This window comes from Cetorhinus maximus, chromosome 7 (genome assembly GCF_964194155.1).
Source record: "Cetorhinus maximus chromosome 7, sCetMax3.hap1.1, whole genome shotgun sequence".
In the NCBI taxonomy this organism is placed as follows: Eukaryota; Metazoa; Chordata; class Chondrichthyes; order Lamniformes; family Cetorhinidae; genus Cetorhinus; species Cetorhinus maximus.
The window spans coordinates 44257823-44284631 of record NC_135885.1 but is presented as its reverse complement, the minus strand read 5'-3'; the positions used below and the strand labels follow the sequence as shown (position 1 = coordinate 44284631).

Below are 26809 nucleotides of genomic sequence, written 5' to 3'. Positions count from 1 at the left end.
GGGGTTGAAAGAAGCCGTGAAGATCCAAGGAGGCATTTGAAGGTTGGCAACTCCTTGCTGATGGCCATTGGAGAAGTGGTGTTCTGCCTGACATGGCCGAAGATCTGAAAGTGTGCTTGGAAGGTGAAGCTTGAGTGTATGTGGAGATCCAGAGTAATTGCAGAAGGTGAGATTGAAACCCTGAAGATGAACAGCATGCCAAAACTACTTTCCGTTTCCGGCGCCGCTACATTGCTTGCCAGTCGTTGCCTGTTTAGTGTTGACGTATTTTGTCTTTTTTCACCCAACTCTTGACACCTTGAAGTAGCAGGTTTAAAGTGTCCAGGCCAGAAGACAGAAAGGAATATATATATATTTATCTACGTCAACCTGGCTACTTTATAAAATTATTATTTTTATTTTAAAAGTGGACAAGGCTTTACCTTGACTAGCCATGCCTCATAGCAGAGGCATTTGTAACCTTCAGAAACCAGCAGGGACCTCGTTATCTTTAAGGAGGTGCTAATGTCCTCTGTGACTGCCGACAATCAAATTCTAAAGAAATGCATCAACCCCCTTTACATTTCTAAGGCAGAGCTCTAGCCAACGGAGACACCATATCTGCAGAGGACAAAAGGGACCCTGACTCTTTTATTAAACACCTCAAGATTCCAGGCCTGGGAAAATATACCCTTTAATATAAAGGCAAAATGCTGCGGATGCTGGAGATCCGAAACAAAAACAAAAAGTGCTGGAAAAACCTTCCTCCTTTGTCCAACATCCAGGAGAAGAAGTGGGAGGTATGTCACATGACCTCCCCCAAGCTGCTAGAACTTGTAATATTGCCATGTGGAACTGAACCAGGCAGTCTACCATTTTATCATCTAACAGGTAACAGCAGAAAGGACTCTGTACAGGTGAAGTGCCTGGCACTCATTTACACTGTGAACTACTGGAACATTGGAATTTCTGTATCTGTGCCTTCAAGACTAATTCATCTCTACATGCCTTCTCTCATCGTGGAAGTCCTTGCATTTGCAAAGACGGATCACCCTGAAATAGTTTCAAAACAAAAACAGAATTACCTGGAAAAACTCAGCAGGTCTGGCAGCATCGGTGGAGAATAAATCAGTTAATGTTTCGAGTCTTCATGACCCTTCGGCAGAACTGAGTTAGTTTCAGCCTGCTAACCTCTGAAGGAAAATGCCACTGGACCTTTTGATTCTGGACTTTGGACTCACGTGAAACCACAACTCTTATTTTTATTGTGGTCTTGGCCTGTACTCCTTTCTTCCTCTTATCCCACTTTTACGATATGAGTACAAAACAGGACAGACATTGCAAAACCACTTTCCCATGTTTTGTGTGTGTGTAAAATAGACCACCCTTCTTATTTTACCTTATCTCGAGTTTGCTGTGGGGTTATTAATGGAGGATTGGATCACTCCAAAACTGAAGGGTTAGGGAAAATACAGCACCATTAATAAAGCGGGAAATCAGAAGTCAAAAACATCTTTCTGTTTATGGACGGGTAATGAGAGGAGAAATCAGGGCTGTTTAAATTAATCCCCCTCCTGTCCATAACAACAGCTTATAAAATAAAACAGCCTAAAACCCACCAGCTTACTTAATACTCACTGCCAGCCTTGAAGGGAGAAAGGCCTCAGTCAGAATTGCTAACAGCTGCCCACAGAAAACAGGACATTTTCTAACATCTCCATGCCTAACGTAACATCATTAATTCAGCCGATGGGCTAAGGCAACTTTCGGGTCATGAAATGTAAATGATAAAAACAGTGATTTTGAGGATGACTGAGAGAATCCGTTCGAGAAAGTGCCCATAGAAAATATTAAGATGTGTGACGGGTTGATAGATGCACTCGAGCAACGTGCATTTATAAGTGAGCAAGAAATAGTGTCAATCTATAAAATAAAAGGCAAACTTATGAAACAAAAACCAATGTTGATGAGGCAGATGAAGCTGGAAGAACTATTCAAAAATGCCTCCCAGCAGAGTACATTGATTCTCTGAACCCTCTCCTACAAGCAGGATCGAAGATGGTGCCAGGAGTGGGAACTTATTACAGGTACTCTGCATTTTTAATACATCTTACTTTTCTAGCCATTTTAATGACTTTAGACTTTGGCTAGCCCAGGCTTAGGCTATTGTAATGTAAGTAGGCCTAGCCCTACATGCGGTATTGGAAAACCGAAATTATCTGAAATCTGAAACCCAATCAGCCCCAAGGATTTTGGATAACAGATACTCGGCCTTTAAAATGTTGCACAATGAAATTTTAGCTACGCTAAAGACGAATGATTCAAAATACCGCATGGTTCAAAAAAAAATGCCTACTGCCTACCTGCACTAATATTTTTCACTTAAAGAGCATAGTTTACTGATTTTTGGGGACTCAAATGATTAATAAGTAGGAAAACAGCGTAATTATAGGTTTAGAAATTATATGGCTAACACATTTTCTTAAGAGCTCCTGCACCTCAAAACTTCCCACCACACTGCCGATGATAATGGACCCAAATTTATGTATATATGTATAACTTCCTGGAAGGGTGGGGGGAGGGAGGGAATGGCATTCTATTGCAGTTCTGTTTCAGTTTATTAATATTAGGAATAAAACCTGGGGCATTCCTTGTCCATGTAGCTCAGCACCTCACTGGGGAGTGCAGTTGTCAAAGAGATATTAGGGCACTGGTTAATCACTCTATAAATTATAGCAACCTATAATAATCTGTTTAATGATCATGCAGCTATACACGCAACTTGAACTTACAAACATCAGTTTTAATGAAAGCAAAGAAGCTGAACAGGTTTCCGCCATTCCCACCACCTGATGCCACCACCAAACACATCTTCCCCTCCCCTTTCAGTATTCTGAAGGGACCATTCCTGCTGTGACACCCTGGTCCACTCCTCAGTCACCCCCAACACTCAATCCCATTCCCACGGCACCTTTCCATGCAAAAGCAGATGTAACATCTGTCCTTTTACCTCCTCTCTCCTTACCGTCCAAGGCCTCAAACACCCCGTTCAGGTGAAGCAGCGATTTACGTGTACTTCTTTCAATCTAGCTACTGTATTTGCTGCTCAAAACGTGGTCTCCTCCACATTGGGGAGGCAATGGCGTAGTGGTATTGTCGCTGGACTAGTAATCTAGAGACCCAGGGTAATGCTCTGGGGACCCGGGTTTGAATCCTGCCATGGCAGATGGTGGAATCTGGAATTAAAAGTCTAATGATGACCATGAAACCATTGTCAATTGTTGTAAAAACCCATCTGGTTCACTAATGTCCTTTAGAGAAGGAAATCTGCTGTCCTTACCTGGTCTGGCCTACATGTGACTCCAGGTCCACAGCAATGTGGTTGACTCTCTAAACAAGGGCAATTCGGGGTGGGCAATAAATGCTGACCTAGCCAGTGACGCCCACATCCCATGAATAAATAAAAAAAAATTGGGGAGGCCAAATGCAGATTGGGTGACCGCTTTACAGAACACCTGCATTCTGTCAACAACCATGACCCCAAGCTTCCCATGCCCTGTCATTTTAATTTTCCACCTTGCTCACATGTTGACATTTCTGTCCTTGGCCTGTTGCAATGTTCCAGTTTTCAACTGAGGAACAGCACATCATCTTTCAGCTGGGTGCTTTACAACCTTCTGGACTCAACATTGAGTTCACCAATTTCAGATTGTAAACTCTGCTCCTCATTTTGTTTCATTTTCTTTGTGTTTTTTTGGTTTTTTTCTTTCAGTTAGCACCACACCTACTCTGGATATATCTTTTGTTTCTTTTCTTGCCCCATCTCCATTCCCTTTGGCCCTGTAAGACAAGCTCTTCTGTCATTCAATCTCTCCTGTCTTCCACCCTTCCTTTTGTCCTTGTCCCATCCACACCACACTCAAAACCTATTACATCTCTAACTTTTCCCAGTCCTGATGAAAGGTCACAGACCTGAAACATTAACTCTGTTTCTGTCTCCACACAGATGCTTCCTAACCTGCTGAGTTTTTTTCCAGCATTTTTTGTTTTTATTTCAGTTATGGTGCTGTTTGAGCATGTTGGCCAGGACACTTGGAGAACTCCACTGTTCTTAAGAGTAGTGTCATGGAATTTACTACATCCAATGAGGGGGCAAAAAACTCCAAAGAAAGTTGTAAGTGTGACTTCAATTTCTAGCCTTGGATCTTCCTCAACATATGGGAAAGGATCTTATTGCCTGTACACTTGAGGCACATTTGTCATTATTAAATTATGTTTGATATGCTCCTGTGCAGTGGCGTGGAACGTTTTACCACATTCAAAGCACTACGTAAATGCAAATGTTGTTATGACTGCAGGTAAAAGGCGATCTCTGTTGGCCAGGGATTTGAACTACTTAAGTATTTGAGGGAGGAAAAATGTTATTAATGCAATTAGAAAACACAACAAACATTCCTGCATGTATTGTGGAACCTGCACTATGGTTGGTGTCTCCTTTGCAGAATTTATCAAACCTCAGTTCCATAGCATAGCTATTTGTTGTGAAGGGTCTAAACGAACAGTGTTCACAGTTACAAAAACAAAAATAGTTGGAAAAACTCAGCATCTGCGGAGAGGAATACATTTAAAGTTTTGAGTCCGTATAAATCTTCACAGTTATTTGTATTTGCTGCTAGTGGTACACTTTTTCTGGTGGTTCTGTGTAGAGGGGATTATTGTCCTAACAGGAACTTTACAGCCATGAATGAAAATAACTCATGGATCTTTGTTTCATTCCATATCATCCTTCTTATAAAGAAAAATACTTTCACCATCAAAATACCTATTCAAAGGGCTTGAGGCATCCAATTCTACATAGGGACTACAAAATGTAGTGTAGGATGAACAACACATTCAAGAATGTTTGGCATGAATTTTACCTGCAATAATAAAATTTTGCTTCCCACAAACGCCTCATTCGTTTACATCCCAGGCCAAAAGAGACCACGTTTACCTGCAGTCATAAGTCAATAAATCTACTACCATTTTTTGCAGCAATCACTAAAAACAAAACTTAACATTGCGAAGAGCATCATGGTGCTTGCCTCAGACTCTGCCACAGCATCAGAACCCTCACGACCCTGAAACCCTTGTCACATTTTTAAAAATACAATGAACATTTTTTTGTTTTTTCACTCACTTTCTGGCTCCTTGGAAGTCTAACCTTGTAACCTCCACCAACAAAACTTGTCAATTAGGATTAAAAGGAGATTCCAGTAATTTTATAAAAAACATACTGGCTCGGATTCTGTGACCAGCAACAAATGGCATTGACCGTTCATTATGCTTACAGCTGTCCACAGATTTTTCACACGCCTTTCCGCGGCAAATTACAGTCATCGAGAGTCCAATACAGTGTGGCACCCTGGGAGAATAAGGCAAGCAACTGCATGGCTCTTCAACCAAACAGATTAAAGAATCTTTACTAAGGCATACAGAGTTTAAGTCAGAAAGTTTAAGTTAGAATATTTAATTCAATATGAAATCATATACAGAAAGCAAAACAGAGAGGGAAAGAATGATGGGATTAAGAGAGAGAAATAAGAGAGACAGAAAGAAAATGTAAAATCATTATTTTAAATTTTAAGTTGATTAAAAAAAATCACCAAAAACATATCAAATCTGAGGGAATTTGACTTCAGGCTTGTCAAAGTAATTATTTAGTGCTAGAAAGGTGGTTTGGTAGGAATTAAGACATCTTGCAGTTTACTAAGACATCTTGCAGTTTATTAGGACAAGCCCTAATTATTCTGATTACTTTAGTAGGTATCTAGTGCATAAGTACTGCACCTGCACATATTTCATGTGCTTGAATGCCACATCTTGCAGCGAGATACCAGTGTGGTGAAGCTTCAGAAGGAGCAGAGCAACTCAGACAGCAACCTTCGAATTTCCTTGTTTAATTGCGCATGCGCAGATATAGGAAGTTGTTTCCCAATTTACTCCTTAATATCTGTGAGCTTTGATAGCCTCACTGTTAATCTTACCACAAAATCATAGCATTACATCTGATTGATAGCACTTACTTCCATTACGAATCTTATCAGGGAATCACAGAATTGTTGCAGTGCAGGAGGCCATTCAGCCCATCGTGTTTGCACCGGCTCTCTGAATGAGCATTTCACCTAATGCCTTTGTCCTGCCTTCTCCCTGTAGCCCCGCAAATCTTTTTTTTTTCAAATAATCATCTAATTCCCTCAATTGAACCTGTCTCCACCACACTCTCAGGCAGTGCATTCCAGACCCTAACCACTCGCTGTGTGAAAAAGATTTTTCTCATATCGCTTTTGCTTCTTGTGCCAATGACTTTAAATCTGTGCCCTCTCATTCTCGATCCTTTCACAAATGGGAACAGTTTATAAACTGGTCTTGAAGTGGAGGGAAATTTTTTAATTTCCCACTATGCTGTCAGGCTGATGATAGGAATGGACTGGTCTGCTATTTTATTGCCCATTTTATTTGGAGAGGAAAAAGAAATAATACAAAGAAATAATTCAGTAAAACAATATTGAGCACTATATCAGCATTTCTGAATGTGGGGGTGGGTCCCTAACTCAGTGATGTCATCAATAATGAAATCTCCATTCTATTTACTTATTAAATGTTTTCCAAGTATGATACAAAGGGATTGCTGTGAGGATTGCATTTACACTCCATGACAGAAAGTTTTACACAAGCTTTGGTCATAAATGTTTGCTTTGTTTCCTTGGGGCATTCTCTCATACATGGCAACAGTTGACATTTCCAGCCAGAAACAATGACGCCCGGCTTTTCTGCCCCAGTCACTCCTCCCAAATCCAGTGGTCTTTGTCTTCTCTCAGCACTGCTCTGAGTGCTAATGGTCAGGGTTGGGGGTCCCCATTTAAATGCGATGTTGAAAAAGGGGACTGGAAGTGGGTGCTGGGAAATGGAAGAAGGGAAATGGATAGCAATAGAAGAGGGAAATAAATGATAATGAAGGTAAGAGGAACAGGGGAATTGGAGGGAAACTGGGCAGAAGCTGGGTGCTCTCAGTGCAAAGTAGAGGATAGAAGCAAAAGATGGCATCTGGGAGGGGGAAGTTGGAAGAGAAGTCTTTGTGGGGTGGGGGAGGGGGATAAAGGGAGACTTCTAGCATGAACAGGGGGAGTGAAAGGAGAGCACCAACATGAATTTGAAGGATTTAAGAGTGTCAGCATGAACTCTGGGGGAGGCAGAGAAAAGCACCAACTTGAAATCGGAGAGTGGAAGACAGATTTCCAGCTTAATTGAATTGCAGGGGGAGAAGAGTGCCATCATATTCCACTTTGCACCCCCTCTTCAACTTAGCTAACCTGCTTCAACTATTTGCACATTTTCTGGGTGCATTATATCTTTTATTTCTCTAAAAATGCTTCCTTTGTTCTTACATTGTTATCACTTCTGTCATTTAACCAACTCCTGGTCACCTCTTAATCACTTCATAGCTCATTCCTTTTTTTTTAACCTATATGGTCTTAATGGCAAACAACCTTGTAAATGTGTTATATTGGTAGCATATTCCATTGGCTATCATTTAGTATAAAAGCAACATTAGTGCTTACCTGTCCAAGCATATCTGATGCTGTAGGTATGGTAGGCCAGATGATTGAGTAGACTCCTAAAAAGGCTAACCACATCAAAATGCTGCCCCATACAGCCAAGTGACTGAACTAAAAAAGAAATAAATTGTTTATTAAATGGATCAACAAACTAATAACACTGCAACATGCCAGAGATCTCTTATGCCGTGGTGCTGCTACATTACCTAATCAATATATCAATATATCAATTGTCAGGTGATTAGCTGTAGTCCACGAGTGACCATAGTCATCTCTCTCCATTTGAGAGAGAAAATTGATTATATAGCTTGAGGAGCACCACTCCACATCCAGAATAGGGCAAGGCAAGGAGGCAGGCCTCAATGAACTACCACAGCCGGTACGGGGATTGAATCCATACTGTTGGGTCATTCTACACCATACTCTAACCAACTGATCAAACTGATTCTACAAGCTAAGTGATTGTGTTTTCTGCTTCTACAATGAAAATTATGTGCAATGTTGCTTTGACCAATCAATGATGTAACCAAATCCACCTTTAGAATTCTAAGTCACAATTGTTAGAGAACTTTGAAGTATTTATTCCGCCATTCAAAGCCATGAGTATAAATCCCATTTTCAAAATGGATGGTTGAAACGAAGCGGTTAAGATTTTAAAAAAAGTAAAATTAAATTGTTTACAGATTTTGTTATAAATTATCTGTTATATATTGTTAGAAATAAACCAAAAGTAAAACTTCTATAAGGAAGTGAGAATGGGGAAAAGGAAGTTTGTCAATGTCTAATATCTTCACTAATGAAATATTAACCAATGTATAACCGCAAAAGTTGAAAAAGAAAATCTTTAGAAATTACAGCTACAGAAAGCCAGGAATTCCCTGAAGTTCCTAGGGCCAGAAATTTCCCCCGTTGTGCGGGGCCGGGTGGGGGTGGCAGCGAACACGATTGGCGCTCCCAATCGGGGATGCACCGCCATTTTACGTGGGCAGGCCAATTCTACGCTGGGCCCGCCCAGCATGATGCTCGCCCGGAAGTGCAGAGCACTCCCTGTGCGGGTTGGGGGGGATTCCCAGAGAGGTTCCCTGCGCTTCGCGTGAAAGAGCGCAGATATCTCTCGGAGGTACCTCAGGGAGATTTGTTTTGGTGCTAAAGTTTTAAATAAAGGTTTTTAACACTTTTAAAATATGTCCCCTCATGTGACACTATCACATGAGCTGGGACATGTCAAAGAATAAATGTATAAATTTTTATTAGATTTTAAAACACTTCATGAAACCTCATGCGACAAAACGCGAAGGCTCTTCGCCTGCCTGCCAACTTTAAGGTTGGACGGGCAGCTCATTAAATTGAATTAATTAGGTTTTAAATGGTCTTAATAGGCCTTTTACAGTTTGGTGGGCGCGCAGCCAACTCGGCTGCGATCCCACCGAACTGAAAGTTTAAATGACACGCCGTGATATCGGGACGCCCGCCCGACGTCACTGTGTATCATTTTACGTGTCGGCGAGCGGGCCCTGACCCACTCGCCGACGGGAAAATTCTTCCCTAGCATTCTAATGACTAACCTAAATTAGTAGTGACTATTTTCAAAAGGTATTTTAAATATAGGTTTTAAATTCACCATATTAAAGTATGTGCCTACCTTTGTCCATGCTGTTGTCTCAAAGCCAGCTTTCAAACATACAGTTACAACAACATACTGTAGAAAAAGATAGAAATGTGTTATGACAGAAAACATCAGAGGTGAATTTTAATACAATCTATTGTAATGTAATAGGAAGATAAAGATTTAGTTAATCTGAAATTAAATTAAAGATACTGAGATCTACTTAATGAAGTATGAAGGTGGTTTTACTGCAATTACCATCAACAATGTTATATGAGCCCATCAAATTACCTATTCTGAAAGTAGTGCATGGCCAACAGCCCAGTTATATTCCCAATAAATGTCTTGAAGTTCTTCAGCTCTTTTTGCAATGCACTGCTTGGATTAGTTGGTGTTCACAAAGATCCCCACCCAAAATCTTTACATGTCTTTTTCAGTTTCAGATCTGGAAACATTAATTCTGCAGTGAAGTAATTTTCTGCTTTTGCTTCTTTTATGTCTTGGGTAAATGAGTTTGTTGGCCAACCGAACTCTAACTGCACACCTTCCTATGTTCTCTTTAGTTGCTGCTTGCACTCAATAACGGGGAGAGACTGATGTAAGAGTAAACAATGATGGTTCATTGAGATATAGGGCAGAGCACCGGATCATAAGTGCTCACTCAGAAACCTCCAGAACTAGGCTTACAGTTCCCAATTTCCTGTGCTTTACAGTGATTCGTCAGTGCTGTCACATGATCAGTACACTTGTATTCTCTTAAAGGGACAGGGTACCTCACTTTACCACAGCTTCCAAATAAGAGCTGGTCTGTAAAAGACTAAGTAGGCCAGTAGGAGCACACTCAGACTGCTGCACAAGCCAAACAATATGTGTTCTAGAAATTATATAGCGACAGGATATGTAAGAGTTCTCAGAAAGAAGTAGATGGCAGTGGTTGGGTCGCAGACATGTCACATTCAAATAGAAAGAACTCCATTCCATTCTCCCAGTTCCTCAATCTCCGTCACATTTGTTCTGATGATGCAACCTTCCACAACAGTGCTTCCAAGATGTCTTCTTTTTTCCTCAACTGAGGATTCCACTCCCCACGCTCCCCCACTGTGGTTGACATTTTCTGCACTTCTGCTCTCACCCCGTCCCCTCCCTCCCAGAACCATGATAGGGTTCCCCATGTCCTCATCTTCTACACCACCAGCTTCCATATTCAACGGATAATTTTCTGCCATTTCCACCATCTTCAGTATGATGCCACCACCAAACACATCTTCCTCTTCCCTCCCCTTTTAGCATTCTGAAGGGACCGTTCCCTCTGTGACACTCTGGCCCATTCCTCAGTCACCCTCAACTCCTTCCCAGAGTGCCTTTCTATGCCAATACAGGATATCTAGCTCCTGCTCTTTTACCTCCTCTCTCCTCACTGTCGAAGGCCCCAAACACTCCTTCCAGGTGAAGCCGCGATTTACATGTACTCTTTTCAATCTAGCTACTGTATTCGCTGCTCACAATACACTGGGGAGACCAAACACAGATTGGGCTATTGCTTTGCGGAATATGTCCATTCAGTCCGCAAGCATGACCCCGAGCTTCTGGTGACCTGTCATTTTAATTCTCCACCTGCTCTCATGCTGACACCTTTGTCCTCAGCCTGCTGCAATTTTCCAGTGAGACTCAACGTAAAATTTTTGGAACTGCTCCTCATTCTTTCAATAAGGCACTTTAAAACCTTCTGGACTCACTATTGAATTCAATAACTTCAGACCATAAATTTTCTTCGCTTGTTTTGGTTTTGTCTTTCAGTCAGCAGCACCTGCTGTAGGCACATCTTTTGTTTCTTTGTTTCTTTTCTTGCCCCATCTCCATTTCCTTTGGCTCTGGAGCCTAACTTTTCTGTCATTCAATCGCTCCTGTCTTCCTTTGGTCCTTGTCCCACCCACCCCTTGCTCAAAAACTATTGCATCTCTAAAGTTTCCCAGTTCTGATGAAAGGTCACAGACCTGACACGTTAACTCTGTTTTTCTCTCTACACAGATGCTGCCTAACCTGCTGAGATTTTTCTAGCATTTTCTCTTTCTATTTAAAATAGAACAGACCATTTCCTAGCTAAGTGATCAGAAGTATAATGGGCCTGGTATGGACTGACAATGTTTGTGGTACTGGTTTATGTTATGTTTAAAGGATCCATAATGCCAAATGCTAATTTACCAGTTTTGCAGGTGAGCATGTCACAATTCAACAATTTGCACCTCAACTAGACAATATACCAGCATACACAAAATAAATGTATTACCAAAGACAACTGGCAACATTCCTACCCCCAGATTTGTTTTTCATGTTGCTGCAGAAATTGTTTTACTTACTGTATAAACGATGTTCCCAAGAAATAAATAGTCAATAGCTTGTCCGCTCATAAAAGCTGAATCTAAAAGAAGAAAGGCAAAATTAAAATGTGGTTATGACACTTTGATGTAAAGGATACTGCTGCAGTACATTGGTCTACAATCAGGAAGGAGTATCCCTAGAAGTCCTCAACATTGACTCTGGACCCCATGAAGTCTCATGGTATCAGGTCAAATACTGGCATGGAAACCTCCTAATGCTTAGCGCCTACTACCCTCTCTCAATCAATAAATCACATTGAAAATCACTTGGAAGAAAGCACTGCGGGTAGCAAGGGAACAGAATGCACTCTGGGGTCTTTAATGTTCATTGCCAAGAGTGGCTCAGAAGCATCACTACTGACCAAGAAGGCTAAGTTCTGAAAGACATAACTGCCAGACTAAGCCTGCGACTGGTGGTGAGACCCCAAACACAAGGGGGAAAACCTACTTGGCCTTGTCTTCACTAATTTACCTGTTATAGATCATTTACAGTATTGGTAGGAGTGACCACCACACAGTCCTTATGGAAATGAATTCCAGCCTTAACACTGATGGCACCCTCCCTTGTGTTAATGGCATGTTAATTGTATTATTAAGGTTATGGATATATAGGTGGAGGGCACTGATTGATTTAATTACCTTGAGCACATATAAAGAGAGACTTCTGAGATATGGTGTTGGTTAGGGAGGAGGCAGATATATGTAATGTTGTATTCTATTAATAAATATAGTATTTAATAAAAGATTAAAAGATTGGCATCTGGTTTTCTGCTTCAGAATGAATTAACATGGTAGGAGAGAATGGTGCCTAAAGATGAAGATTGGAAATCATGTAGAGCCATGGAAGCCAGAAGATTGTAATCTGAGTTAGTTATATAAGAATGGCTGAAAGCAAACATAAATTGTCAGGGTATGATTACCCACCAATGTTCTCTGAATCAGAGCCTTATGACTAGTGGAAAAGTGAAATAAATAATGGACACAGGTTACGTCCTTACCAAGAGAAAACAAGGTATGGCCTTGGCAGTCTTGCTTCCTAACAAAAGTAAGATCAGAAGCAAAGTGTTTTGTGAGCTGGATGCCCATCAGTTGGATACTGATGAAGGTTTAGACCTTCTATTAAGCTTCATGGATTAAATTTATTTACGAGAAAGTTGATCTATTTGATGCCTATGAGGCATGGTCAGACATTGATACATTTCAAAAGATGGATGGTTGTTCCATAAAGAAATATATCATGGAATTTATCAGATTGTATGAAAGATTGCAAAAATTCAATTTGGAAATTCCTTATTCAATGCTTGCATTTAAGTTTCTGGATTGTGCTAAGGTGTCATAAATGACTCCTGGTCTTAACTGGTGTTTGTTCTCAGAAAAAGACACCCTTTGGATAAAATGTCTGCTGCTTTAAAAAAAAAACTCCTGGAGGAGCAGACATTTCCAGCAGCCTTAATGGCACAAATGGGACATTCTGCAGTGTCACAAAGGATGGAGGACTCAATGATTGTAACATTTTGAGATCATTCAGATACAGGCGCAGGTGTCAGTACAACAGAGGAGTTACAGACAGAAGGAAAGAGGATGAAAGTTTACTTGTTCCCTGACAAATCATGCTAGGTAGTCAGAGAAAGGTGATCTTACAGCTAAAAAAAAACAAAACAGTGAAGAAGCTTGACTGGACTGGACTGGCGATGGACGTAGACCCGACCGCTTACCAGTTTTGATGTATTGGAACTAATGAAACATGCTACAACTGAGGATGTTTTAAGGACAAATAAAATACTTCAAATATTAAATAAGGAGAAATGTGTACTCAAGTTTCCAGCCTTGGGGACACAAAGGACATAAAATTGGCCCATTTTAGTTACACTTCTCATGTCAATCTTCCAAATAGGTATTCCAAGTACAGTGGTTTTATAATATTCTTGGTGGGAGAAAATGAAAAATGTTGTTCCTTGGCCTGGGAAGCTAGGAAAAGTAAAAAGGGTGGTTAAAAGTACTTAGCTGCGGAAACATTAGGTCTTGTAGAAGTAATAGATATGGAATTTTTTTAATCAAATATTTTAGGAGAAATTCTATACAAGGCGAGAAAAGTTTGCCCGTTGAATGTTATACAGATAATGGTTCCTTGTGATATAATGCACATTCGACAAAAAGTGCAACTGAGAAAAGGTTAAGGATTGACCTTGCTAGTGTAAAAGAGATGCTAGAAAGAAAATAAATCTCGAAGATAAAGTGAGTCAACACAAGCCATAAGTTGTTAGTTGCTTTATAAAATGGAATGCTTGCACAAAGAGACTATTGGTGGTCCTAGAAGAGGGACATCTTGTATTATGATGTAGTGTATAGAAAATGGAAAATTATTTTTTTCTTTTTCTCTTTTAATTAATTTGTTTTGAAATATTGTTATTGCGCTATAAAGCTTTGGTTTAAAGAAAAGAGTGGAATCTGTCAATTGTATTATTAAGGTTAGGGATACACAAGTGAAGGGAATTGATTAAGTAATTTGAACGTATATAAAGAGAGGTTCATGGGACATTAGGTGTTGATAGGGAGGATTAAATTTGTAATATTGCATTCTATAAATAAATTTAGTATTAAGTAAAAGGTTGGAGTCTTGTTTCCTACTTCACCATCTACATTAGCATCTAATCAACTACGTCATCACCAGGCAGAGGAACAAGCAGGATATGCATGTAACAAAAGCCATGTGCGGCATGACAGCTGGACTGACCACCATCTAATCATTTCAAAGCTAAACATCAAGATCTATCCCCCTAGATGACCCCAGGGATGAAAGGTCCAGAAGCATTTCAATGCCTCAAGGGTCAAACAGGCAGTCTTGAAGGAATCTCTCTCAGAGAAACTCATGAGTTGCCTGTGCACAGCGAAAATGGACAATTGGCATTGAGGATGACCAAGTGACCTTTAGGGATATAGTGTACTCATTGCTTCAGAGGCTCAAGGTTCATAAGCATCAAGATTGGTTTTATGAAAGCAATGAGGTAATCCAGAAACTAGGGAGAAACATCACCTCTACAGGGTTTATCTCAATGATAAGTCATCACTATCAAAGCACACTGCCTACCAAAACATCTGCAGGACTGTTTATTTAAGCTTAGAGAGATACAAGAAACTTGGCTGAATCAGAAAGCAGACAAACTTCATTCATATGCAGACTACAAAGACTGGAAGAGATTCTATGATGCTCTTAAATCTGTCTACGGGCCTCAGTATACTGGTTTATCACTAATCCTTGGAGTTGACATGCCAATACCACTCACAAAAAAAGCCCAAATTCTAGTAAGATGGGCAGAGCACTTCAGCCACATCCTCAATCAGCCTTCATCCTGCAATGAAGATGCAAGCAATGGGCTGCCACAGGTTGCCGTCAACTGCTCTCTTGATGACCCTCCCACGCTGTTTGAAGCGACAAATACAATCAAATTCCTGTCTAGTGGCAAAGCTCCAGGTGTTGAATTACCCCAGCTGAGGTCCACAAGGCTGGAGGTCAATGCCTGATCAAGAAGCTCACTGAACTCTTTCAGTCTATGTGGGAATAAAGGAACCATCCCACAAAAATACAAAGATAACTCCATTGTCCACCTGTGCAAATGGAAAGGAACTCGCCAATCCTGCAACAATCATAGAAGAATCTCATCTCCATCGCTGTCAAAATCTTCGCCAGAATCCTTCTGAACCACTTAGTACAACATCTCGACCAGGATTTGCTGCCAGGGAGTCAGCGCGGTTTCAGAGGAACTGATAATATGGTATTTAGACAGCTCCAGGAGAAACGTCTAAAACAGAACATGGACCTCCACACCATGTTTGTTGACCTGTCCAAAGCTTTTAACACAATCAGACGTGAGGGCCTTTGGAAGGGAAGAGAGAAATTCACAGTTCCGTGGTTGCATGCCCACAAGTGTCCTGGATGATGGCGAGTCTTCTGACCCATTCTCAGGCACTAACGAGTCAAACAGAGCTTAACAAGCAGGGTATATTGAAGGGAACCAGTAGATGTAGTGCATTTGAATTTCCAAAAGGCATTCAATAAGGTGCCACATACAAGTTTACGACATGTGAACATGCATACGAACAAAAGAGTTAGGAGCAGCAGTAGGCCATTTGGCCTCTTGAACCTGCACCGCCATTTGATAAGATCTTGGCTGATCTGATAGTGACCTCAACTCCACTTTCCTGTCTACCCCCAATAACCTTTGACTCCCTTGCTAATCATGAATCCATTTAACTCGGTCTTAAAAATATTTGACAGCTCTGCCTCCACTGTTTTCTGGGGAAGAGAATTCCATAGACTAACTACGCTCAGAGAAAAAAAATTCTCCTCATCACTGTCTTAAATGGGAGACCAATTATTATTAAACTGTGTCCCCTAGTTCAGGTTTCTCCCACTAGAGGAAACATTCTCTCGGCAACCACCCTGTCAGGCTCCCTCAGAATCTCGTATATTTCAATAAGATCACCTCTTATTCTTCTAAATTCCAATGGATACAGGCTCAATCTGTCAAAACTCATGATAACTCCTTCATCTCAGGAATCAGTCGAGTGATCCTTCGCTGAACTGCTTCTACTTATGTCTTTTCTTAAGTAAGGAGACCAAAACTATACACAATACTCCAGATGTGATCCCACCAACACCCTGTACAGGAGGTTTACACTGTCCACCCCGTAATGGGGCTGGCAAGGGCATGAGTGCTGTATGGGTTGGAATCCCAGAAACAATTCCCGCCAACCATTTTTAAAAGGTTCCTAAATTGCCCCTGACTTGGCGAAATTGCGGACCTTTGGTTTCTTCCAGTTCTAAAAACAACCAACAGCCAATTTAACTTCCATGTTGCCACTGTACCTTTTATTCCATGGGCTTTAACTTATCTGGCAAGCCTGTTGCATGGAACTTTATCAAATGTCTTTTGGAAGTCTATATACACATCGACCTCACTACCCTCATCAACCATCTCTGTTACCTCATCAATCAAGTTGGTTAAACAGAATTTGCCTTTGACAAATCCATGCTGGAATTCCTTAATTAATCAATACTTGGCCACATGACTGTTAACTTTGTCCAAGATTATCATTACTAAAAGCTTTCTCACCACTTCGGTTAAACTGGTTGGCCTGCAGTTACTGGGTTTATCCTTGCACCCTTTTTTGAACAAGGACGTAACATTTGCAATTCTCCTGCCCTCTGGAAACGCCCCCCTATCTAAAGAGGATGGGAAAATTATCACAATTCCCCTCAGCTTCCTCGGATCCTGGTGACTGACCAACAGCTAGCCTTCCTAATACCTCCTCTATCAATTTTTAGTCCATCCAATATCTCAACCACCTCCTCTTTTACTATGATTTGGGTAGCATCTTCTTCCTTGGTAAAGACAGATGCAGATCATTAATTTAGTACCTCAGCTCTGCCCCTGCCTTCGTGCGTAGATCCCCTTTTGGTCTCTCATCAGCTTCATCCATCCTCTTACCAGCCTTTAATTAATTATATACTTATAGAAGTCTTTTGGATTCCCTTTCATGTTAACTGTCATTCTCTTCTCATACTCTCTCTTTCCTCACTGATATTCTTTTTTTCAGTTCCTCTATGAACTTTCAGTACTTTCTACATTCAACCTGATATCATCAATCTTCTCACTGCAGCTCTTCACCATAAGACCTCATTATAGCTTTGGTTCAAACATGGGCAAAGTGGTGAATTCCAGAGGTGAGAATGACTGCCCTCAACATTCAGGCAGCATTTCAGCAAATGTGGAATCAAGGTGCCTGAGTAAAATTGAAGTCAGCAGGAATCAGGGAAAACTCTCCACTGCCTGGAGCCATACCTAGCACAAAGAAAGATAGTTGTGGTTGCTGGGGATCAATCATCTCAGTCTCAGGACATCACTGTAGGAGTTCTTCAGTGTAGTGTCCTCAGCCCAATGATCTTCAGTTGCTTCAGCAATGACCTTCCCTCCATCATAAGGTCAGACATAGAATGTTCACTGAAGGGACAGTGTTCAGCACCATTTGCAATTCCTCAGATAATGAAGCAGTCTGTGTCCGCATGCAACAAGACTTGGCCAACATTCAAGTTTGGACAGACAAGTGGCAGGTAACATTTGTGCCTCACAAATACCATATAATAACCATTTTCAACAAGAGAAAATCTAACATTCAATGGTATTTACATCATTGAATCTCCCACCATCAATAATCTGGAGGTTGCCATTGACCAGAAACTTAACTGGACCAGTGATGTAAAAACTGTGACAAGAAACAGGTCAGCGGCTGGGCATTCTTTCATGAGTAACTCACCTTCTGACTTCCCAAAGCATTCTCACCATCTATAAGGCACAAGTCAGGGGTGTGATGGAATACCCTCCACCTATTTGGATGAGTGCCACTACTTCCTCATCCCGTGAATTTAAAAAAACTTTTAGATCATCTTGGATGATATCCAGAATCTCAAGAATACCAGCAATGATTTTGGAATTCATACTTCTCTGAGCTAGTGACACTTCAGCCAATATTAAATGAAGACCGTCTAAGGAATTACCTATCAGGTTGTATTAACTGTGAGTGCAGAACAACATTAAAAATGGACCAGTCTGACTCACTTACAAATGGGCCTTATTTCCCCCTATACTGCCACTTATGCTTATAACCCTGTTCTGCGTGATTATTCCAGTACAAGTCTTCTAACTTCTTCATAATTCGCAAGTGAATTTGTGCAGCAGCAAGCCTAAGATATATAAGTAAAATATTGCTGATGCCGGAAATTTGAAATAAAACCAGACAATGCTGGAAATATTCAGCATTTGTGGAAGGAGAAACAGCTAACACTTCAGGTCTGTGACCTTTCACCAGAATTGATCAATAAAAAGTATCTTTTCAATGGAGGCTTATTAGTATTAAATTATACAATTTACCAGTTACTCAGAAAAATACTGATTACAGTAGTTTCTTTTTGAGAAGTGGCAAAAATGTCTGTAAATCAAAAAAATGTTACCATTATTTGTTTTTAGATAAATTTAAAGTTGATATTTATAGAATCACAATCGAAAGAATCCAAGTTTCTCCAATGGTTAGTGTCAGCACCATATAAATGCAAGTTGTTAGCCAGAATAAATAATAGCAAAATGTTTGTTGTAGAAAGAGTTAACAAGATTACATGTATTGAATTCAGTCATTTAATATTTCATTCTGTATTAGCATTTGTAGATTGTTTCTTTCCCTCCACTTCCACTGCAAACAGGCAGACTAATAAAGAATGCCTTCTCTATTCTAATTTAAAAAAAAATGTCAATTTAAACAAAGGGGACATATTGCCTGCTTCCATTAATGCATTCTGCAGGTTTGATTTCTGGAGGAGGCTGTCGTGCCACTTACTAGCTGGAAGTGTAATGAACTCTGAGATGTCAAGTTACGACTGAGATTTACACATATACGCAGTTAGATAGAGAGGCTGGCACTTAAGGATTACAAACTAATGCACCTTCCTATACTTTGTTCCAGATTTGTAATTTTTCTATAGTTTGAAGTGAATTTGTTTTAATTAGGGTGAGGAATCTCAGTGCTTGTTAATGGAATATATTCTCCTGCCTCTTGCACCTAGTTTTAGCATAAAATATTTCTAAGTCAGCCATTGCGTAGGTTAGAAACAACTAAACCTTGCTCCACTCTCTCCCACAGACATGTTTTAACTCAGTCTCAGAAGGGTAACACTTAACTGTGCCGGTGACATTTCCATTTCCAATTTAGCTATTCTTATCACCCATTGGAGTGAAACTGCCAATTTAGTGCTTAATTACTGGCGGTTTTGTGCAGACTGTTCCCGTCCATTGGGATTTGAGACTGTCCAGACTCATTTTGCTTACAGTATTCATCCCTCAGTCTGGGTTGGATTCAAATCTGTGTCCCACAAGAGAAATAAGAGTTCTCTAACCCTTTGCACCACCCAGTCCCTCATGGATATGTTATTAAAATACACATGTTGACTACCAGACACACTTCTGAAAATAGATACTGTAATGATATACTATCCATCACATTATTGCACAAGAACATGCTGTATTTATATAGCACCTTTAACATTGTAAAATGTCCCAAGGTGCTTTACAGGAGCATCAACAAAGTTTGACACTGAGCAACTTAAGAAGATATTATACAAGACGACCAAAAACTTATTCAAACAGGTAAGTTTTAAAGAACAACCTTGAGGAGGAGACAGAGATAGAAAGGTAGAGAGCTTTAGGGAGGGAATTCCAGAGTTTAGGGCTGAGACAGCTAAAGGCATGTTCGCCAATGGTGGATTGAAGGAAACTGGTATTGTTATGGACAGGAGGAGGTTTAATTTAGAACAGCCCTGATTTCTCCACTCACTACTCTTCTATAATCAGAAAGGTGTTTTTGATTTCCTCCTTTAGTAAATGGTGGCGTATGTTCCCCAACCCTTTGGTTTAAAGCGATTGAATCCTCTATTAATAACCCCACAGCAAACTCGGGATAAGGTAAAATAAGAGGGTTGGTTTATTTTACACACACACACAAAACACAGGAAAGGGGTTTTGCAGCATCCGTCCTTATTTGCATTCATATAATAAAAGAGGGATAAGGAAAAGAAAGGGGTTCAGGGCAGAGACCACAATAAAAATAAGAATTATGGTTTCACATGAGTCCAGAATCAAAGTCCAATGAGGAATTCTTTCGCAGAGTTCAGTTGGCTGAAGTCCAGTGGTGTAAGATTTGCTTTTTCAGTGGTGTTAATGTTACAAGATGAAGTAGGCACGCAGAGATTGACTCAGTCTGTAGGTAATAGTACAAAATCTTCCCAGCAGAGTAAGGTTAGATGGTGGCCAGTTGTCCAATCTGGCCAGAGCTTACTTTTGTATGGCCTGCCTGTCAGATGTTAAACAACAGACTGAAGATGGAATCCAAAAGCTGTATAATTAAAGCAACTCAAACAGCTCAAGTCTCGGTCAAGTGACAGGATGGTTTTTGGGTTGAGCTATTCAGCTATAGAGGCCTCTTGTTAAATCCTATTGTGTTTTGAGCAGGTAACTGTAGAACCATTAGCACAACGCTAGAAATGAGGTGTTACAATTAACTCTGCCTTTGTCCATAGCTGGCTGGCGCAGACATCTCATCTACTATCCTTTGTATTGGCTTGGCTGGAATGTTTATACAATGCAAGGAGTGTCACATTCCAGGGGTTTGATGTGTTAGCCTTTGTCCATGTTTAAAGTGCTCAGAAACTTCCAGAGCTACCATCATGTGGTCAGTGGTGGCTATTTTATCAGTCCAGCCAGTTGTCCATTTAAAAAAAATAATTATATATGGGATTTTGAAGAGTTATAGAGCTGGAAGAGATTAGTGAGATAGGGAAGGGCAAGGCCATGAACTGTAGCATTACATATGAAGCACCAGTGAATCACCTATGGTATTGTTCATGGCAGGGCAGGTGTTGAAGGGATAGGGAAGAAAAAGGCCATGCAGGGATATGAAAACAAGGATGAGGCTTTTAAAATCGAGACATTACCACACCAGAAGCCAATGTATGTCAATGTGTGCAGGGTTGATGAGTGAACAAGATTTGGTGCAAGTTAAGATACACCTGTACATTTTGACTCATGAGGTTACTGCAAGATTTCATCAGCTTGTGTTTAGTGCTAGATAGAGTTAATAATTCCATTTTTACTTGGTATTTTAGTTGAAATCTTGGTGACTTTGTTAACTGCTAAACTGAATGCTACCAGAAGCTTACCCACCTTTAAGATGGCAAGGGCTGCTTGGGAGGAGCATGAAAGAGAGAGAGAGATGTCTGGTCCTTTTGTTATCTGCTATCATGTGGTTACACATTCCCTAGGCACTCATACAAGAAGAAGACCAAGCATCAGAATCCATGGTTCTACTTCCACTATTCAAATTAAATTTTATTTATTTATGAGATGTGGGCATCGCTGACAAAGCCTGCATTTGTTGCCCATCCCCAATTGCCCTCGAGAAGGTGGTTGTGAGCCATCTTCTTGAACAGATGCAGTAAGTGTGGCATGGTAGGGAGATCCAGGATTTTGACCCAGTGAAGATGAAGGAACGGTGGTATATTTCCAAGAAATAATGGTGTGTGACTTGGAAGAGAACTGGAGATGGTGCTGTTTCCATACACCCATTACCCTTGCTCTTGATGGTAGTGGTCAGGAATTTGGAAGGTGCCATCGAAGGAGCCTTGGTGAGTTGCTGCAATGCACCTTATGGATGGTACACTCTGCTGCCATATTGTGCTGGTGGTTGAGGTGTATATCTATCATGAGCGTTGCTTTGCCTTGGATGGTGTACAACTATTTGAGTGTTGTTGGAGGTGCACTCGTCTAAGATTTTAGATAGTATTCCATTACATTCTGACACATAGATGGTGGAAAAGCTTTGGGGAATCGGGAGGTGAGTTACTGTTTGGAGGATACCTAACCTCTGACCTTCTTGCAGCCACAGTATTTATGTGGTTGGTTCAGTTATGTTTCTGGTCAATGGTGTCATAATCGTCTAGTTCATGGTTCATGTTAATATTTTAGAGGTAACTTGTAGCTTTGGGAGGATTAAGTTTGCAAGGATAAGGTAACTAAAATGCTGGACTTTAGAAATTGCCAGAACACCTCAAGTAGTGGCAGTTCAAAGAGTTCCATGTGTACTTACGAGGTCACAGTTAGGAGGGTGAAAACCATAAAATGACAGTTGGCCTTCATTTGGCTGGGGAACTGCAGTCAGTAAGTCTGAGGAGAATTGCCTTGACTTCATTAGAAATTGAAATTATTCATGCAAACCTCAGGGTCAAGAGGTTTGATTTTGAAGCTAACAAGTTAATTAATATAAATATTGAACATCTCAACTAACTTCTATTGCCATAGAGATGAGTGATTCAGAGTGAAGCCTTGGTGGCGAATTCTGGGAAGTTGTCTGTGGAATTTTTACAGAAGGATTTTTGGTATTGGAGCTGAAAGCACCCAAGTTGATGGGTGTAAGCCCTGAGTTCAGCAGGCAGAGAAACAGAGTCTGCTTAGAGCTGAAAATAGCTGTAGACCACAAATGGGTTATCAGAAATCAATGGTATTTCTGAGGTGGAGGCACTAAGCCAAAGTGCATTGAAACCCGTGCTTGAACTGGGATTTTCAAAATTGTGAGGTGCTTTAGGAGCAGTGGAGGGTCGCTTAGCTGAAGGCTAGTGGAAGGACCCCAAGAAAGCTTATACCTCACAGCATAGCAGGAAGACTGAGGAAAGTCAAAGTGAATTCCTGAGAATTGTGACATTTGGTTTGGTTCCAGGAAATGAAGGAAACTTCAAGTGCCTGGTAAGTAGCCAAACACATTCTCGGGGAATTCAAAGTGGAAAGGGAAAGGTTCAGTTGAGGAGTCATTTTAAAGTATAAGTGATTGTGCTTATTTTTTTGAGCGTAAAGCATAATTGATAACCTAAGGTAGTGTTTAGTTAGTGGTGCTCACTTTGTTTAATTTATTTTTATAAACGGTGAAGTTTTTGTTTAAAAACGTGGAATCTTGTGGCTTTATTCCTTCAGTAGATAATGGGGATTTTGAATTTCTCTTTTAAAGTTAATGGTCTCTAATGGATCATAACAATCATAACTCTCAGAAAGTTGATGGTGGGAATTTAAATGATGTTCATGCTATTGTTAAGTGGTTAGATGGTCACCGCCTGGCACTTGTGTGGCCCAAATGTTATATGTCAGCCCAAGCCTGAATGTTGTTCAGGTCTTGCTGCATGCAGACATGGACTACTTCATTATCTGAGGGGTTGAGAATTGAACTGAACACTGTGCAATCATCAGCGAACATCGCCACTTCTGACCTTTATTACTGACCTGTCCATCATAAGAAGTCAAAGATGTTAGGGTCTAGGACACTAACCTGTGGAACGGTGATGTCCTGGGACTTCCAACAGGTTTAACCATCTTCCTTTCTGCTAAATATGGTTCCAGCTTTCCACTGACCAATCTACTAGGGCTTCAAGATATCACTCTCACACTACCTCTGGAATTCAGCTCCATTGTCCATGTCTGGATTAAGGCAGTAATGAGGTTTGCGCTAAGTGGTCCTGTGGAACCTAAACTGAGCATCATGGTCAGGTTATTGCTGTGTAAGTACTATTTGATAGCACCGTCAGCGACACCTTCCATCACTTTGCTGATGATTGAGTGTAGACTGATGGGTTGGCAATTGACTGGATTGGATTTGTCCTGCTTTTTGTGGACAGAACATACCTGGGCAATTCTCCACATTGCTGCATTAGATGCCAGTATTGTAGCTGTACTGGAAGAGCTTGGCTAGGGGCATGGCTGGTTCTGGATCACTGGTGTTCAGCTCCACAAGACAATATTGTCATGATCCACAGCCTTGTTGTATTCATTGCATCTTGCCGTTTCTTGATATTCTGTACAGTGAATCAAATTGGCTGAAGAACGGCATCTGTTATGGTGGTGTCCTCAGGAGGAGACCAGGATAAGTCACCAACTTGGTACTTCTGGCTCAAGGTGATGACAAATGCTTCAGCCTTGTCCTTTGCATTCTATACACTGGACTCTGTTATCATTGACAATGGGGATTTTCATGGCGCCTCCTCCTCTGGTTAGTCATTTAATTGTCCACCACCATTCATGACTAGATGCGGCAGGACTGCAAAGTTTTGATTAGGTATGTTGGTTGTGGAATCACTTAGCTCAGTCTATAGCATGTTGCTTCTGCTGACTTGCATACATGTAATTTTGTGCTGTAGCTTCACCAGGTTCGCACCTCATTTTTTTGGCTCGCCTGTTGTTATTCCTGGCAAGTTCTTATACTCATTGAACAAGGGTTGGTCCCCTGGCTTGATGGTAATGGTTGAGGATAGTTGTGAAGCAAAACAATGTTAACTGATGAACTGTATGAGGAGAAGTGTGGTTACATGGGAGTTAATAAAAATTGGATTAAAACTGAATATAAAACAATCCTGTAATATATAGACAGCGCTAAGTTACTAAGTTATTGGGGAGGCAATGGCGTAGCGGTATTGTCGCTGGACTAGTAATTACCGAGGGTAATGCTCTGGGGACCCGGGTTTGAATCCTACCATGGCAGGTGGTGGAATTTAAGTTCAGTAAGGATCTGGAATTAAAAGACCAATGACCATGAAACCATTGTCAATTGTTGTAAAAACCCATCTGGTTCACTAATGTCCTCTGGGGAAGGAAATCTGCTGTCCTTACCTGGTCTGGCCTACATGTGACTCCAGGCCCACAGCAATGTGGTTGACTCTTAAGTGCCCTCTAAACAAGGGCAATTCGGGGTGGGCAATAAATGTTTGCCTAGCCAGTGACGCCCACATCATGAATGAAAAAAAATTGGGGAGACCAAACACGGATTGGGTGACCGCTTTGCAGAACACCTCCATTCTGTCAACAACCATGACCCCAAGCTTCCCATGCCCTGTCGTTCTGGCCTGGGAAGAGTGTCCTCCAGTCAGCATCACGGTGAAGCAGTCTGGGAAGAGTGTCCTGCAGTCAGCATCACGGTGAAGCAGTCTGGGAAGAGTGTCCTGCAGTCAGCATCACGGTGAAGCAGTCTGGATTCAAGGCTGTTATGAAAAAGGACAAAGGTGGGCCAGAATCAAAGTTCTAAATTGGGGGAAGGCCAATTTTAATAAGATCAGATATGATTTGGCCAGAGTGGACTGGGAGCAGCTACTTTTGGGTAAATCTATGTCAGAGCAGTGGGACTCATTCAAGGAGGAAATAGGGAGAGTACAGGGACAACATATTCCAGTAAAGATAAAGAGTGGGACCAACAAATCCAAGGAACCCTGGATGTTGAGGGTTATACAGGATTCAATAAAGAAAAAAAGGGAGGCTTATGGCAGATACCGTGGGCTCAAAACAGCGGAAGCCCTAGAGGAGTTTAGAATGTGTAGGGGGGAACTTAAAGGAAATTAGGAGAGCAAAAAGGGGGCATGAACAAACATTGGCAGGTAAAATAAAGGAAAATCCAAAGTTATTTTACAAGTACATTAAGAGTAAGAGGATAGCTAGGGAGAGAGTAGGGCCCATTAAGGACCACAGTAGCAATTTGTGTGTGGAGCTGGAAGACATAAGTAGGGTTCTAAATGAATACTTTGTGTCGGTGTTCACAAGGTGAGAGGGACGGCGTGGGTATGGAAATCAGGCAGAAGGACTGTGATATAATTAAAGAAATTAGCATAGAAGGGGAGGGGATTCCAAGTGGTCTGGCAGGCTTAAAAGTAGATAAATCTCCAGGCCCGGATGAAATGTATCCCAGGCTGTCGAGTGAGGCAAGGGAGGAGATAGCAGGGGCGCTGGGAATAACTTTCAATACCTCTCTGGCCACAGGAGAGGTGCCAGAGAACTGGAGGACAGCCAATGTGGTACCGTTATTCAAGGAGGGAGGAAGGGATAAACCAGGGAACTACAGGCCAGTCAGTCTAACCTCAGTAGTGGGGAAACTATTGGAAGCAATTCTGAGGCTCAGAATTAATCTACACTTGGAGAGGCAGGGATTAATTAAGGGCAGTCAGCATGGTTTTGTCAAGGGGAGGTCATGTCTGACCAATTTGATTGAATCTTTCAAAGATGTGACCAGGTGTGTAGATGAGGGCAATGCATTTGACGTAGTCTCCTTGGACTTCAGCAAGGCTTTTGATAAGGTTTTGCATGGGAGATTGATAACGAAGCAAAGAGCCCATGGGATCCAAGGCAATTTGGCAAATTGGATTCAGAATTGGCTGAGTGGCAGGAAGCAGAGGGTGATGGTCAAGGGTTGTTTTTGTGACTGGATGCCTGTGTCCAGTGGGGTTCCACAGGGATCAGTGTTGGGTCCCTTGCTGTTTGTGGTATATATAAATGATTTAGACTTGAATGTAGAAAGGTTGATCAGTAAGTTCGCGGATGACACGAAAATTGGTGGGGTGGTAAATAGTGAGGAGGATAGCCTTAAATTACAGGAGGATATAGTCAGGCTGGTCAATTGGGCTGATCAGTGGCAAATGGAATTTAATCCAGGTAAGTGTGAGGTGATGCACTTAGGCAGGACAAACAAGGGACGGGAATACACAATGAATTGTAGGACCCTGGGAAGTACAGAGGATCAGAGGGACCTTGGTGTGCATGTCCACTGGTTCCTTAAGGTAGTGGGACAGGTAGATAAGGTAGTTAAAAAGGCATATGGGATACTTACCTTTATTAGCTGAGGCA

General features: G+C 41.2%; 1 protein-coding gene across 3 annotated transcripts in view; it reads right to left on the bottom strand.

The window, feature by feature from the left end:
• Positions 1-26809, bottom strand: part of atp8a2 (ATPase phospholipid transporting 8A2) — a 624855-nt gene that overhangs the window by 71029 nt on the left and 527017 nt on the right. For all 3 annotated transcript variants that reach the window (XM_078545400.1, XM_078545401.1, XM_078545402.1), the window contains 3 exons: positions 11541-11602; positions 9220-9276; positions 7581-7688 (listed from right to left, as the gene is read on the bottom strand). In XM_078545400.1, the coding sequence (XP_078401526.1) occupies positions 7581-7688; positions 9220-9276; positions 11541-11602 (227 nt within the window). The remainder of the gene's footprint in view (positions 1-7580; positions 7689-9219; positions 9277-11540; positions 11603-26809) is intronic.